Source organism: Protobothrops mucrosquamatus, unplaced genomic scaffold, assembly GCF_001527695.2.
Source record: "Protobothrops mucrosquamatus isolate PMUCROS unplaced genomic scaffold, P.Mucros_1.0 scaffold_256, whole genome shotgun sequence".
NCBI lineage: Eukaryota > Metazoa > Chordata > Lepidosauria > Squamata > Viperidae > Protobothrops > Protobothrops mucrosquamatus.
Genome location: NW_015386332.1, coordinates 143,850 through 161,681, shown reverse-complemented (window position 1 = coordinate 161,681; position 17,832 = coordinate 143,850). Strand labels below are relative to the sequence as shown.

The window sequence follows — 17,832 nt, the reverse complement described above, 5'->3', positions numbered from 1 at the left end:
TTCATAAGTGTGAAAAACAAAATGAAACTGGAATTCCACCTGCTTCCTTCCCTGAAAGCATGTAATTAGCCCCAGCAAAATGGAACTTGTGTGGCAGCCTCTCTGCCCTTACTGTGGGACCTAAGTAAGTGAATTATTGGGTCCCACACAGGCAGTTTCTTGGCTTATAATATACCAGCTATGCTGCAGTGGAGGGTTACAAGTGGCAAAGGCAGCAAACTTTTAAATAGGGCAAGTCACAACAGAAGTACACAATAGGGAGGGCTTGCCCTGAAGAAATCAATCTGCACATTCAGTTTGGCACTGGCTCTCTGCAGAGAGAGGGAGGGAGGTTAGCCTGCAGGCTGCAGATAATACAGATTGTATCTGTAAATGTTGACTTTGTACAGTATTGTTTAATATTTTCTCATTTAGAACTCTTGATCACTACAATTCCCCACTACCTGCCTCTTAATGCAATTCAGTATTCAGTCAATGTAATTCTTAAAAAATATTAATTCTACACTCAATAGTTTACCCCACGACAGGATGGTATATCTCTTTCCCAACAGTCCTTTTACCTTATATGCACACCTATACACTCTTCAAGATTCTTGATATTTTATAAAAAGATTTAAACATCATTTCCAATGTTTATCTTGCTAATGTGGATTGAAGAACAAATTATAGACCCATGCTTTGAAGGCCCAGATTTGGTTATTCTCAAGTTAAGTACTTGTGTAGTTATGAGTTCTCCATTAAGCTGTTATCTGATTAATTAGCATACTTGGTGTGAGGCAACATTATATAAATTAACTAGGCTTAATGCAGAGAAAATGTTTTGTAAATAACTGTTTCATTGCATATCTCTTTGGCTCCTTTCAATTCTTATATGAAACATCTTTATATTTATTAGAAAGGGGTAACTTCTATGTCAGATAAGATGCAGTGTTAAGCCAAATGACTATATTGGTTATTTGACAACTCAAGTTAATAGGATTTTGGGCAAAAGGAATGAAGAAGACATCTGCTGGAGAATTTGTGAAGCTAGAGTTGTCTGGAGTTAAGCCAGCTTTTTGCCAAAGAGGGCTTTGGATTCTAGCAGGCATTAGTCTTTCTGGAATGAAAGGAATTATTAGCTAAAACAACAGGAGGACCCCAGATTTAGTACAGACAAGCTAATCTGTTTCACTTAAATTATTAGTGCTACGGATAGTCCTCTGTTAACAGTGACAATTGGGACTGGTATTGCCTTAAGCAACATAATTATATAGTGTGATGTCATGTGACCACACCATTTAGCAACAGCAGTTTCAGTTGCTGCTGCTAAGCAAAAACTGCAAGTTGTTAAGTGAGGACCTGATATACCACTTCCTGCTGGCTTCCCATTGTGGGAAACATCGGAACATCGGAAATTACAATCATGTGATTGCAGCCTGCTGTGATGTTGAAATCGGAAGCCAGACACTGAGTGTCCAGATCACCGTCACATGACTTCAGGGAGACTGCGAGGGCCAGAACTGAGCATCAATCATAAGTACCACTTGTTTAGCACTGTCACAAATTCCACAAGTGATGGTTAAACATCTGTACTTGGAAAGAAGCACCTCCTCATATTTTGGCACAGCATAGATCACACAATGAGGCCTAAGCACAATGTGAAGCATAGATTTTTAAAACAATTAAACAAAAATAGGCTGAATGTCTGTACAGGTCCTTGACTTACAACCACAATTGAGCTCAACATTTCTGTTGCTAGGTGAAACATTTATTAAGATAATTTTGCCTCCTTTTACAGCCTTTCTTGCCACAGTTGTTAAGTGAATCACTGCAGTTGTTAAACTAGTAGCACGATTGTTAAATGAATCTGGCTTCCCCATTGACTTTGCTTGTCAGAAAGGTGATCACATGAACACTGCAAACGTCATAAACATGAGTCAGTTTCCAAGCGTCTGAATTTTGATCATATGACACTGGGGCTGCTGCAATGGATGTAAGTGTGAAAAATGGTCATAAGTCACTCTTTTCAGTGCCGTTATAACTTTGTATGGTCACTAAATGAACTGTTGTAAGTTGAGGACTACTTGTACTGTTTCATCTAGAGAATATTCTGCAACACTTTTTAATCAACGTGTAACAAAAGCTTTATCTCTAATGCTTTTCCCCCCATGCTTTTAAATACTATTTGGTAGCCCTGTTTGGACGATATGCTTGTTAGTGATAGGTTGGAGAAGGTAGCATGCTGTGCTAACACCTTTATCCAAACATGACCAATCAACTAATCTAGAAAATCTTGGGCTAATGTCCCAAAGATGCTTTTTCACGAGACAACTGGACTTTCTGTTTTTCTTTGAAGACTTTTCGCTTCTCATCCAAGAAGCTTCTTCAGCTTCTGAACTGAAGAAGCTTCTGAGCTGAAGAAGCTTGTTGGATGAGAAGCAAAATGTCTTCAAAGAAAAACAGAAAGTCCAGTTGCCTTGTGAAAAAGCATCTTTGGGACAACTATGACCTGGATGACTGAGAATCTCCATAAGCACTCTTGGGCTAATGGTTAATGCTAAAGGGTGCCATGTCTTCAGTTTCTATGCTCTCAGGGCTGCTTTGAGTAACATTTGTGAATGCATCGGCTGCATGGTGATCATGGGCTAGTCTAGGTAATCTCTGGCTCAGTAGATGTAAGCAGGCACAGTTTAGATCTCATTTTCATCTCAGAGCAGATGGGTGGTGATCTAATTGTGATCTTTCCTGTGGTTAGATAACTCTTAATACAGGTACAGGTCATTGCCACCTATAACCTCCGTAGAATATTTAGGCCAAATTTAGATGGCCTACTTGGGTGCATATGGATTTGAGTAATTTCCAGCAGGCCCTTGAGGATTTTCTCGGGGTCTTGTAGACCATTCTGCTATGTGCCTATTGGCAACAAATGGCAATATATATGTCTGATAGATTTGCCCCCAAGCAGCCTCTCTCTGTTGGCCAACCTACAATGGACCCTCGGTTTTCTGAAGGGCTGTGGAAAACAAAACAACTGAAGAGATGCCTACAATGCTGGTGGAGAAAGACAGAAGGTGAATCTGACTGAGCACAAGAACAAGTTAGATTCAGGCTGACTCCAAGACAAGGAATGCAAAGCTTAATTAACTTTTCTTCCCTTATTGCTTTGGTGAGTTGTTGTCCAACAGTCCTTCTTCAGATTGCCAGTTCCCATTTGGTTACTGTGAACTTTTAACACAGCATTTTGTTCTTTATATTGACATCGTATGGGTGTGTATTGTGGTGACTGGTGCAATGTCTAGCCTTGTTAGCTGGGATTAGTTTTTGCATGTGGACTCCTATGAAATAAATTGTGGGCTTGATTCCTGCTCTCCTGGCATTTTAGGGAACCCAGCAATTAAAAGTAATCAAGTTTAATATATTATATGAAAGTAATTGATAGAAATTTAAATGGCCTGGTAAAGCATATTGTGTGGATGAGATAAAGAGTGTTGGATAGAAGAAAGTGGAGGCATATCTGATTCTTGAGAATCTAAGATCTCCGCCCATGGCAGCTCTCAACTGAATACTATAATAGTGGAGGCAGAGAAAAATGAGAAGTGGGGCAAGAGGAAAACTTAAGCATACATCAATTTTCCTGTTATAATTCCCTCATGTCCCCAAAGCTGCTTCTGAAGGCTGGGAAATCTCTGGAATACGGTTATGGGCTAGAACCCAGAAGACCATGAGTTCTAGTCCCTTCTTAGGCACAAAACCAGCTGGGTGATCATTGGCCAGCCACTCTCTTTCAGCCCTAGGAGGGAAGTGATGGTAAACCTCTTCCCAAAAACCTTGCCAAAGGAAATCACAGGGACTTGTTCAGGAAGTTGCCAGGAGTCAGAATTGACTTAAAAACACTCAAAACAGATAGACAGACTGACTGCAGTAAGGAAGGCAGGTTGACAAACATCAGTTGTCTTGCCTCACCTAAATAGAAATGATTTGTACTAACACAAATAAATTGTTGGGATAACACTATCTGGTTGTCTGCCTGATTCAACTAATTGCAAATAATTATTTGATAATGTAAGGGTACAAATATTGGCTTGGAATAGATCACTATAGTTTGTTTGTAATGGTACTTTTAGACATTTTATTTTAGAATGCAACATGGCATAGGAATAGGTCCATTTTTACACTGAGCACTCTTAGCGTCTGTTTTCAAATCCGACAAACATTCAGCATACATGAGCCTTTTTTAAGGGAGCAGATTCTTAACATTTAGAGACCTGCTTGCACATGGGCTATTCTTTTTATTCTTTTGGCTAGTATGCTAGGTCCATGTCTAGACCAGTAGGAGGCATTTGATTTCTTTTGCCTTTTTCACAGTAAATTTAGTGATATTGTTTATTTGTTTTTACTGTAGGATAGAACTTCCTATCAAAGCTATACTTAATTACGGGCCAGTCTTGCTTTGAAAGAAAGCAGCTCCTATAGCAGTGGTGGCGAACCTATGGCACGGGTGCCAGAGGTGGCACGCAGAGTCCTCTCTGTGGGCACGCGCGCCATCGCCCCAGTCCTAGGCCTTCAGCTGGGATTTATAAAACCTTTTCGCTTTAGGCCTCCACCGCCATGTGCAAAAAAAAAAAAAGGTTCAATCAATCAGTCAATTTCAACTTCTTGCAGAAAAAAAAGATCTTGCAAAGTCTGCCGTTATCACCGCAGCCATGCCCACCCAATGAGCCACACCCACCCAATTGGCCACACCCAGCCACACCCGGCACCCGACGATGCATAAGTGGGTTTTGGGTTGCAGTTTGGGCATTTGGTGTCTAAAAGGTTCGCCATCATTGTCCTATAGACAATAGAAGAAGTACTCTTAGTAACTAGTTCTGCTATTGAATCTTCCTCATATTAAAGAAATGATAACTTGAAAATGTTGAATTACAAAAGCTTTTTTTTTTCATTTCCAAAACTACCAAAAAACAAAGATTCATAAGAGCATTTAAACTGTGAAACTGATTACTATGAGAGGTAGTGAACTCTCTTTTGTTTGATGTGCTCAAGCAGAGGCTAGTCAACCTCTGCCATGATTTTTTTCCTTTGGATTCCTGCCTTTAGGGCATAACGGAACTGACAGTGATCTAGACCAGCGATTAGTACAGTACAGTCTAGTAGAAAAGGCTATAATGTGTTTATGCTGGGCTACTGAATTTGTGTATGGGAGTGTGTATGCCTGTGTGTGTGTGTGTGTGTGTGTGTGCGTGTGCGCGCGCACACACACATTTGTTTTAGCACAAAGTTGTGGATCCTGGGGTGTATTGTTTGTTCTATAAGCCTGTATAAGCAAGCAATTGACAGACATGTTAACTTCAGGCCAGCTTCTGAATAGTATGGAATTTGCTAATGATGTCAGGATAGGAGGTGAAAGCCACTGGAGACTTCCTAATGAAAAAAAATGCTAAAATATTGGAACCTTTGAGGTCCATTTTTGGTCTATCTTTATAAATATTTTAATTTTCCTCTGTTAAAAGTAATCTTTTAGAGAAGATTTGAAGGTTGCGATAAGCACATATCCCAAGGTTTTCTCAGTCCTTACCTTGTAGAGATAATTTAAAAGGTAGAAGAAGCAAATTAGTTTGATTCATAGGTAGGCATCATCTTTGCTATAGCATTCTCTGCTATAGAAAAGAATGTTCAGTTTAACTTATACATTCATTAAGCAAGAAACTCTTGATTTGGTGCAATTTTGAAATTACCATGGATTGATGTTCCATATACTTACTTGGGAATAAGCCTAACTGAACTGAATAGGCATAAATAAGAATAGCAAATTTATCAGATACCATCAGTGTATAAAATCCACTTGTGAGCAACAAGGATGAGTCAGTGAACTCTTTAAAATGCGGCTGTTCATCTATAATCTAATAGGAAAGAAAGCAAATTTATCCTGGGATGAATTTCTTCTCTTAGTTACAAAAAATTTGGCAGGAGCTCTTGTGAATTTATTTTCTTAGCCATAATTCTGTGTAGTCTAATAGCTGTCTGTAAAGAGTTAATACAGAAGAGAGGGAGATTTGCTAATTATTCTTGGTTCCCAAAGAGAAAAGAACTTGTTAATTTCCAAAGGGAAGATTACCATTTTGCCCCCAATCTCACAAGTGGCTCATTCTTATGGTTCTAGGCTGCTTGATGAACTACCAGATTCAGTAACAAGGTGGGCTCCTGCAGGAGAAAACTGCGGTAAGTGTAAACACATGTGAACATTATTATATTTCTCCCTGGAGGATGGCCACTCAAATTACCTGGTTTATGACTCCAAATGGCCAATATTTCTATTTCAAACTTGGCTTGAAAATGCTGAAAGATGTACCTTTATAGTGGTAGAGGAGAAAAGGACACACTTCTCTTTCCTTCAAGCTTATCAAGCTATGGGCCTGGTCAAAATCTTTTTTCCTTACTTTCCTGCTTCTTCCTTCAGCTGAGCACAGCATACTGCAATGCCTTCTAGAGTTACTTCGAATGAAGAGTCTCTTAACACCTTCCATAAAAGTGAACTACCCTTTTACCTTTGGCCACTTACCAGTCACCTGAGCTTGTTATGGTGTTTTTCTAAAAGAGAAAAGGGTGATGTGTGCTTTATAGATAGCCATAGGGATGCTTCTTCCAGTGAGAGTTAAAGGAATAGTTGGCTAATGTTATTTTTTGTAAAATACCCAAATCCCACAATAACTAGCTGATGTTAGTTTTGAAAGGAAGTTAGAAACAAGTGGATGCTGAATACCACAGGTATTTTTGTCTTGTTAAAGACTGTATTGCTGCTAGGTTGCTATCTTGCTTGTGTTTGTTCAATTTAACTTGCTCTATGATTCTGAGATAAAATGTTCACACAAGAAGCCAAAATGCAGTAATTGTATAGTATATACCAGTGTACACTATTCAGTTTGGTGAAACCCAAATTATTTTGTTAAAGACATTTAAAGCTTACTGGAAAGAATGTTTCTGCAAAATATATATTGCTGCCAAATGTATATGCTGTTTAAGAGCACTTTTTAAATTTCCTAATGATTACCAACAGGGAATTTGCTTTTTTTCATAGCAGTTGAATACTTGTTCAGTATTGATACTGAACTTCCATCACAATCACGGAGTAAATTTCCAATCACCTGGCTGAAATCCCATCAACGTACATGTGATAATGGGTTGTTTTTTGGTCCCCATAATTGTACAGTGAATAGCACTCACCAAGACATGTCTACTTACTTGAAGTTATTTGTTAATGCACTTTCTTAATGCAGTGTTAAAATGTTAAATAAATCACTATGAGTACATATGCTATTTTAATGGCAATTCCCCTTGCTTGAAACTCTTGAGTAATCTGTTTTAAGTGGCTTGAATTATTTGGTGTAATCAGAAAAATTAGCCACCTCCGGATTATGAACAGCAGTGGTATCAGTACTTGGTAATTCAAGTAAACAAAGTCTATTGCAGTCTCCTTTAGAAGAGACTTGTTGACACTTTTAGAAGAAACCTGAACCTAGTGGGATTGTTTCTATAAAAACAATCCTCAGCAAGGTTTGTCCTATTGGCTTGATACTGTAAGTTTTGCTAATGCTTCTAATAGTTCACTTGAAACAAATAATAAACTAAGCAGCCTATCGCTTTTTAGATTGCTCCCTAAAACCATTAACTATTGTACTTTCCCTAGATTAAAGATGAATTTTCTAATACAGAGGTTGATTTAAGGACATGTAATACTGTTAAGAGACCAGCATTTATACATTTTGACTTCTCTGTGGCTGCATACCATCTGGTCCTGCCAACTGAATTTCAAGGAACTATTTACGTTACTATTTCAGAGTTTCTATGTGTATTCAAATATGAATATTGTCATACATATCCAGTAGTAAGGATAATTCATTTAGTTTTTCTGCAGTGTCTTAATAATTTTTTGGTGTCCCTATCTCCTTTACTACCCAACCGTTTATAACTTCATTAGAAGATATTTCTATAATTTTAATAATTAATGCTTTTAGCCCAAATTGGCCCACAATTATTGTACTATGTTGTTTGTTGTAACCCATATTACGTCCTTGCATGCCTTGCATATTATGTCCTTTCTCTTCTTTTTTATAAAGGATTTTTTTTTTTACACGTAGCTTGTTTGACGCCTCACAGAAACTGCTTTGGTGGTTTTTTGGACTTGATAATATTATCTAAGTTGTGGTACACATTCTAGTTGGATTTCTGGTTATGAGTCTGACCAACTGCAAGAATTCTGGAGAGATGGTGTCCTTTCATTTTTTTATTTTTTTTTTGACAAGTTTCTTACATTGGACTTCCCTATTTTCATTTCATTCTAAGTTACTTTTGCTGACAAACCCCTGCTTCCATTTGATTTACTAACACATCTTATGAAATAAAAGGATTAAAATGTCCTCAGATTGATCCCATTTTTGATGACTAGATTGTTTTTTTATTTAATTTCTCATTGCCTTCTTTTAGGATTTTTTGTGACTTCCAATAGGTCTGAAAGTTTCTGGTAGTCTTCTCTCCGAGCATTAAACAGGGCTGAGGCTACATAAGCTTTTTAGCCCAGGAAGATTGGTCAGGTGCTGCTGTTGGCTGAGACTTCATTTCAGCTTTTGAGTGCCATTAGACCTTATAGCTATCTCCCCTTTGTTCAATGAATAACTATACTAAGACAATTGTTTTGGATATCCTCTTTATTATATGTGGAATGCACATTTAGCCATTATCTATGAACATTACTAAATTGTTTCCACTCTACATAAAATACTTAGGAATTTTTTAATGTATCATTCAAATAAAGCTAACATTTTGGTGGTTATATTGAAAAGACTTGCAATATAACCCTGAGTGGCTCAGAAAAACATACTAGTTTATTTATAATCCACTTTTGGAACTTGTTTTAAGCTGAAAAAAACCTCTACCATGCTACAGGTGTAATAGCAGCCACATAAATTGCATTTTTGAATGTTAACACTACAAAAATGCGAGGAAGCCAAGAGATCATAAGGCAAGTTATAAGAAGACAGAGATAGCATGAATTGTACCTTGGATCAAATAGCTTTGGTGCAAATTGTGAATGTTTATTTTCTTTACACTGATGAATCACTATATGCTTGTCTTCAGTTATTCTTGGCTAGGTTAAGATACTAAGTAAAGGGTTTGCTCATATGTGCTCACTTTAAAGTGAGCTTTAAAGGTACACATATGAGTTTTCTATCCCTATCCCCATCTCTTTTTTTTCCTTTTCAGATGTATCTTTCTAGAATAAAATCTGGAGTTCAGTACTACTAGCCCTATGATCTGAGTTATTTGTACTTCATATTTAAATATGTTCATGTTATATGGCATGAAATAAACTGGTGTGTATTTATTTGTAGTCTTGTAGAAACATCAACTTTTTCAGGTACTTATTCCAAACAGTAAGTAACTACATTAAGTTAATGCACATCTGTTTAATTGGTCAGTAGAATGAACCTAAGTGGCCCGTGATGTAACCAGTGGTTATAGTTTGCATTATTTCTGTGAATTTGTGTAAATGCCTGATAAAATATGTGTATTTGGTACAATGGGAAAATCTATATTGTCACAAAGACATTTGATTAGCCAATGTTGAAAGTAGAATGAGGAACTAGAGAGATACATGACTTAATGTAGTAAATACTTGTATGGTTAAAATTAGATCATTTGTGTGCAAGTTAACTAATCTGTTACGTTTTTTCCAGGTGAAATAGCCAACTTTTTAAAAAATGTCTCTAATTTAGCATATGATGAAAAACCCCAATATGAAATATTGAGGAAAATCCTTTTGAATGACCTGGAACAAAAAGGAATTTGTTACAAGGAGACACTGGATTTAACCTCTGTTCAAACCTCTCTAAATGAATGCACAATTCACCATAGAAAAGTAAGTAGTGAAACAATAAAGGTCAAGTCTAAATAAATATGAGGTAATAATACATCTTGTAAGAACTAGTTAACTTTAAATCAAATTTAATATTTGGGGAAATTAAATTTGTAGGTGTGTATATGTCTTTTTCAAATTATTCCTGAATTGAAAATGTGATAACTTTTGAGGGAAATAGAAGAAAGAAAAAATAATAGATGAGGTGAGGGTCAAAGGCATCACTGGTATGTCCTTAGCAGCTAATGGAACCTGGCTCAAAAGCTAAATATAGTTGGACCAGTTAGTACATAGATTGAAGATCTCCATGAAATATCAAAATAGACAGGGGGGGGGGGGGGAAGAATTCCAGAAAAAGGCAGTAACCAATCTTGCTTTCAGAGGAACTGCATCAATATTTCCATGAAGCCGTTCAGTACTAAGCTTGCTTTACAGGAGATTTCACCTTGGAAGAGCTTCAGATTATTGCTAGGGACAGATTAAGATGGTGAGCATTTGTCAATCGTCACTTGGAGTAAAAATTGACTCTGTGGCATCTAAGTAAACTGCAAAGTAGATTATACTACATGTTTAAGTATTAAAGTTAAGTTTCTGATTTAAGGTGTGGAGCAAGCATTGCTCAATGTTAAAAGTGCTAAATCTTCAGATTAGATCATCTAATATTATGAAACTTCAACATTTTCTTGGATAGGTTCCAAAACAGAATGTTACACTCAAGTTGGGGGATATTATCTTTCTTGGAACAGATATGTTTAATTTCATTAAACATATAGTTTAATGAAACTATATGCACAATATAGTTTGTGTTCTGTGGTATTTGTGAATCATCATGAATGCTAGCAACCTCTCCCAGACCATAGTGAAAACAGTTGCTTTTTATTTCTCCAGCTATTTCATTTTCTCTATCACTAGCACCAACCTCAATATTTTGTTTTTTGGCCAGATTTTCATTCTTGCCTTCCAAAAGGTCTATACTTGGATTACAATATGTGTCTCAATATAAATTAACTGTGATACCATAGTGCTCCTTATTTTTGTTATTGGAAACTTACAATAATAGCAGTAGTAGTAGTAACAGAATAACAAATCTTTATTATTAATCTTGGATTAATATGATTAACAGCACTTCCCAGCCCCAATTAAAAATATGGCATGGTTCGTCTCTTGCCATATGGATAAGTCTGAAGTCTTTGTTGATGAGTATTCATTAAGGCAAGGTCAAGATGTCATTCAGTTTTAATATCCCTAGTGAACTTTGGACTGTCACAAATATATTAGTCAAAAAATGTGGGATGCAAACTAAAGTGACTGATCGGCTGTAAGATAAATGGTGATCCAAATCTTAGTGCACAGATGGTTTTGATTTTGCTGAGTTTTGTAGCTGTTGCAACTGAAGACATAAAATAGCAGCCTAGTCATAAATTAGCTCTTTGGAAGCCAAACCTTGGCACCAAAGCTTTACAACCTTCAATTAGTAGCAAAAGAAGTATTTGAATGGCTCTAGTATTGACAACGGTAGGTCTGCATAGTAATCATTCCTAATAGAAGAGAATCTCTGTTTGAGGGGCTTTTGCATGGCTAATTAACTACCACTGAGAATATGTAATTTTTTCATGATCTCCCGATTGTCACCTTTCTCTCATGATACAATTACATTTTATTGTAGCAAGTGCCTTTGGAAACCCAATTGTCAACACTATTTACGCTGTGCAGAAAAGCAGAACAAAAGTTCATGTTTAATAAAAAGCCACTGGATTTTGATCTTGGTAATTGCCAAGACTTTTTTTCTCAGAGTTTTATAGACTTTGGTATTTTTTTTTCATTACTTTTTCCACAAAGCAAAAAGCCATTTCCTTGTTGCTGTGGTTGCCATTTAATCTAAATTAATTGGAGCAGCTTCTTTTTGTATCTATGATTGGTACAATTTTCTAAAGTTAATTGAAATATGCACATTTTTAATTAAGAGATCTGCTTTTTGACAAAGTTACTTATCTAATCTGTAAACACAGATCTAAGTTATAGTAACTGATTATATTAAAGCTATAGCAATATCCTTAATATTCTTAATAGTTCTACTTTGAAAGCTCCTCTTGGACATAATCCTCTGAAACAAGTGTCCAAGGATTTATAGGAGCTCCTCATAAAACATTGTCAGATTCAGCCTCCTGCCTCCACATTTTCCTCCAAGCTTTTCAAGTTTCAGAAATCTAAGTTATAAAATGCCAGAAGATTCATAAGTCTTATCAGTTTTCTTATATCTAGGACTTGGGAGAATATGTATGTATGTATGTATGTATGCATGCATGTGTATATATACACACACACACACACAAAGTATAGAAAATTAATAATTGCTAAAAGTCACTTAGTGAAATTGGCATTGTATAAATTTGATTAATGAATAATAAAAATAAATAAGTGATGGATTTGGCTGGGAACAAGGAGTAAAATTCTAGCCAGAGGTTGGTCTGCAGAGGGATATTTTTTTTTTGAACTGCTTGTTGTATGTCACAATACACCTGCTTTTAAAGCTGTATTTTGTTTCAATTGTGCTTTTGCCATGGAGGATTGCAGTGGTGCAGGGAAGAAGTTTCAGAGGAACAAACTTAATGTTATTTGTTGCAATTATTTGCAACAATAATTATATTAATATTACTATCATTATCATGGGTGTATGCGTGAGGAGGTGCAACATATGTTCTGTGCTGGTGTAAGGAAGGCAGTAAAAGTAAAGGTGAGGAAGGCGGTGCAGAAAAGAAAATTAACAGCACCACTTATCCCAGTTGAAACCTATATGATTTCAGTATAGGAATGGATTACAGAATTATGTAAGCAATGATTAATCTGAAAATGGAAAAAACTTATTTTCTGAGGGTTAGTTTACTGTCTCAGGTTACAGTATTGGTGTCATGGTTCCAATAGATGAGACCAACTGAAACAGAACTCCAAGGCTTAAGTTATCCTTTAAGAACATGTTTATTGGCTACAAAGTATTGGCATGGTCAAAAGTGAAACCAAGACAAAGTTCCCTCCCAAAAGTTACAGTATTACAAAATTAAACTTCCCACCCTAGTACTATGCAGTCAACTATGTTCCCCAATAGAATAATTTGGCGGGCTTTCTAACATTAGGCTCAGCCCCCAATCTAACGAACAGAAATGACCTTGGTTCCCACAGGACAGAGAATTATTTAGGCTAGCACAAAAATGCCACCACCCTCGACTTCCGCTTCCGGATCAGGCAGCTTCAGCCATACGAAGAGCTGTCGCTCTTTGTTGGCTGTTTTTCTCTCTACCGGTAGACCCTTATGCGGGTCTTATATCACCCTGGAGGGGCGACCACAGTCGAGGCTTTTGCTCGGCTGCGGTGGAGCGGCGGCTCCCCCTACAGTCCGAGCTAACTCCATAGGGCCGATGGAGAAGAAGATCAGTCAGTAAAATGGCCAATCACTTCGCTGTGTCAGCTGAAGTCAGAAAATCATCTAAGCATAAAGAACCACCGTGGTGAATCCAGGTGAGACCTTTCCTCCCTCTCTCCATTCTGAACTATTTTTCCTGCAAAGAGCTTGCTTTTTGGATGACTTCCCTGTTCTAAGAAAGCAGCTTCTGTCTGTTTGGGGGGGGGAAATACTTCAAACAAAATTACAGTGTAGCACTTATTATATTTTGAGCCTTTTGGATATTGGGCATCCCTGGAAAGATTTGTAATTTAGAGCATTATTTTACTTATTATACTGAAGATATTTGCTTTTTTCTGTCCCTTTCTTTGTCATTCTTAATGAGATAAAGGTTTTAATGTGCAAAGAAAAAACTTTTTATAGCTTACTGAGGACATCTTGTGGCAAAAATATTTATTGCAATTCTAACTTCTTTGGGTGTTTGGAGATGTTTTTGACCTTCAGGAATTAACAAGAAGAAAAGATAAAGGCTTGGAAACAGCTGTGGGTTGTGTTTGTGATTTAAAAATTGTGGAGGCGGATGTATATGGACTCTTAATAAATATAGTTTCCACAAAAAGATTAAAAGACTCTTTTACTATGGAAATAGAAGACTTTTACCCACAGCTTGACTATGAGCTGATATTGGAAAAAATATTGGAAATGACAGAGGAGATGAAGTCATGGAGAAAAACTAAAGACCATCTTTTAGAATCNCCAGATGCGATCGATTGAAAGTTATGACAACCTGGATAATCAAGCTGAAATTATAATATGGAATAAAATGGACTATATTGCTTACACGATACTGGAAGAAGGGGAAGAGAATTTTGATCAGATCGATTTGTTGATAAACATTAGTACTCAAATACTGAGATTTGATGACATAGATGCGACATTACAGAAACCAGCTTGGTATAGAAAAAAAGCCAGTTAGATTTAAAAATGTGATTTAAAATCTTAATTATTGGGTCAAAAAGGCTTTAGAGATTTGGACTGATTTGACAATCTAATTGAGTAAATGAAAGTAGTAAGATAATAATGGTTGTAATATGTTTGTCTTAGATACGATAGTTAATTTGGTTGAGAGTTAAATTTTACTTAACAGGCCGAAATGATTCTTTTTTTGTTTTTTTACTCTGTTTATATAGAAAACTATTTTGTAATAGCAGAAGAATTAGAGAGATCTATGATAAGAGAAGAAAGGGTATTAATTAATGATGTATTAAATTAAGAGATGGAATATATGTGAAAATATTAGAATGTTATTCTTGGAATTATATGTGTGTTGTAAAAGGGATACCCAAAATTTTATTAATATGTTTGTTTAAGATTAATTGGAATATTTTAATTGAAATTAGTGGAGCTTAAAAGCAGGAGTGATTTTTGTAGATGTAATAGTAGGGATGATTCTGTGGATTGATTGAATTTTAAGAAGAAATAGATTAAACTAAATTTGTTATATCATGTGAGGAAATAGAGGGGGGAATTTTTTTTAAGGTATTAATTTTAGTTATATATATATGACTTGTTTTGCTATGATTGATTACCCTTTCACCACGGTGTTTTCCTGAGCACTTTGATGTAAAAATAAAAAAAAAACAATAAAATGTATATAAAAAAAATGCCACCACCCTCCTCCCAGTCTGGTGGCAGCTTTGCTAGGGGTTTTAGATGGGGTATTTTAGAGCAGGCTTTTTATTCAATATTTATTGTGAGTTTTATTATTGCCTGTTCACCGCCCTGAGTCCCGTAAGGGAGATAGGGCGGTATATAAATTTAAATAATAAATAAATAAATAAATAACTGAAAACGAGCCAAAATGGCGTCATTCAGGTTTGTTGCAGAGTTGACAAGTGGCATCAAGCAAATCTTGATATGAAAATGTGAGGTTGAATTTGTTTGCTGTTTGCAAGTACATATAAAGCTCCTAACCAAAAAATCTCAATTGTCATAGCTTGTTATTGTATGTTGCTAAAAACAAATCTGTGTTTTATAGAAAGCTTCCCACTAATTCCAAATTTGATATGTGGGGTCCATTCTTAGTCACTTTTTACCAAAGCAATTGCTTCAGAACTCTCTCTTCAAATAGAGAAAAAGATATCTGCAATTCAGATTTGGGATTGAAGTAGAACAAATCATCTACCATATATGACAATAATTTTGTACCAGGTGTAATTTACAAGTTTTAATACTTATTTATAGCTAGGTATATCATATACGGTAGCAAATACAGTATAATTCATTTTGTCCTCCTGTCTATAACATACAAAAAAGATAGAAGATAATGCTTCATATTCCAAATATGGAGCTAGCAGAAGCACAGAGATTTAATAATATTGGCAAGAGTTAGTAAAAATGAATATTCCTTTAGTTGTTATATAATATATATGTCTGGTGTTTGTCATAATACAGTAAATCCTTGATTAAACAAATAAAGACAAGAAGGGTTGCTTCAAAGCTGAATGTTTGCTAAATGATGAATGGGATTTTTCTAGCCTAGAAACACTTGTATGAAAGAAAAACATATTTACTGATAGCATGAATTATTGCCTTAAATCATCCAATTTTGGCAAAACTCAAATTCTGGAAGTCCACAAAACAGTAACATTAAAATTGGGCTTGTGTCAGTATGCTGATAAATAAAAATATTGATACCTATTTAGATAATTTTAAGATCTCTGGCTTGGAATATCTTTTTGTTAAAGAAGGCTGGAATAAAAAAGAATACATACTCACAGCCCAATTAAAACAACCCTATTTCTCTGGTTTTTGGAACAAAATTTTAAATCTATTTTTAAAGAATCGGAGATGAGAAATCTTTGCCCATTCTCTTGAAATAATTCACAACTTCTGCCTCTTGAGTGGAATATTGGAATTGGAGATGCACATTTGACTGTGTGCTTAAGCCAGTGCATTTTATTCAATGGTCTTAGTGCATTGCCAGTGCATCCTACTTTATAAATCTTACTCTAAACACTGGTACAATTTGCTAATCTTTCCCATTCCTTTTGCTGTTACTGCTCTCTTCTAGGCTGCACAGCACACAAATGTATTTTGCAGCTGTTCAAATTTCAATCTATTTTTTTTTAAAAAAATATTTTATTAATTTTACAATAACAATCTTTAGTGCTTCATGAACAGTGTGTTGTCTGGGTTTCTATATTTAAAACAATCAATGATAATTTCTACAAATAATCAATATGTTGGTTGGTAATATATTTCTTGATCCTCTCTTCTTCCAGTAATATTCTCCTTTTGTCTACATTAAACAAATATAATTCTTAATATTTTCAGTTGAATATAAACATTTTTAGTATTTATGCATATAATAACATCAATATATAACATGTTTTTAATCAGCTTGTTTCCATTGTATTTATAAAAGTCATCTTATTAAGTCATTATATGTCCTGTTTTCAAGATTCTTATTGAAGCTTAGTTTCCCCTCAGTATTCAGACCACTCTTATCAGTCATAATTTTCTCAAAATTAATTACCTTTAAATATCCAAACTTTTCATTTAAATAGACCCTCTCAATGTTTTAACATTTCATATATTCTAAAAGTATTATATTACTTATATATCTTATTCCTCTTACTATAGGGCCCCTTTACAAGCTTTATCTATTCTTTAGGCTATATTCCAACAATATTTAATCCTATAATACACCATCTAATAATCTTTCTCTAGGGCTTATTTATATTCAAACAAATGCTTAGTCATATAATATTCCATCTGATAAGTTGAATCACATCTCTTGACTTCAATTCTAATCTTCTTCTTTTGCCAGTCGCTTTCCAAATCAATAAGTTTGGCTTGCCAGTTTGTATTTTTGTAAGTGGTGTTGGGGACAAAAAGACAAATCAAGTATCAGTTTTTTGTCTCCCACATTTTAATGATTCTTCTGGCAGTTCTTTAATCCATATTATTAGCTCTTTTTTATCCTGAAATTTGTTTTGAAGTCCTAGAGGATAAAGCATCTTTTTTGTCTTCTTTATTATAGTGAGGTTTTGCAGATTTTTTTGTTTGCTTGTATTAAATTGTAGTTTTCTTCATTTGTAGCTTTTCTATTTAAGTCACTTTCATTTATGTTCGTTGTCTGATTTGTTTGTTCATTCTTTGTTGTCATTTTTTGAGTGTTATTTAATTGTAGGTTTAAGTTAGAGATATGTTCGTTTATACTGTCAAATTTATTTCTAATCTCGTGATTTGAAACAATTATCGTTTGAATCTGTCGCAGCATTTTGTATATTTTCTCCTGGAATGTTTTTTTTTTTTTGTCTTGAGTCATTTTTCCTGCAGATCTTCGAAACTCCAAACTGGGGTCTTCGGGAGAAAGTGTTGGGTATGGTTTTCTATCACTTTTAGATAGGTATATAATATATGTTTTATCTCTCCCCTCTAAGTAGTTTTTCATCGGTGTCATAATCTTTTTAATTAGCTTTATCAAGCCAGCCCATCTTAAAATCTAAACAGCCAGATCTTACGTAGTTCTTATATTTAT

General features: G+C 35.3%; 1 protein-coding gene across 1 annotated transcript in view; it reads left to right on the top strand.

Annotated features, from left to right (window-relative positions):
* The window catches only part of VRK2 (VRK serine/threonine kinase 2), a 58,103-nt gene that overhangs the window by 37,094 nt on the left and 3,177 nt on the right, over positions 1–17,832 (top strand). The window contains exons 11-12 of the mRNA XM_029287190.1: positions 6,140–6,198; positions 9,711–9,892. Coding sequence (XP_029143023.1) covers positions 6,140–6,198; positions 9,711–9,892 — 241 coding nt within the window. The remainder of the gene's footprint in view (positions 1–6,139; positions 6,199–9,710; positions 9,893–17,832) is intronic.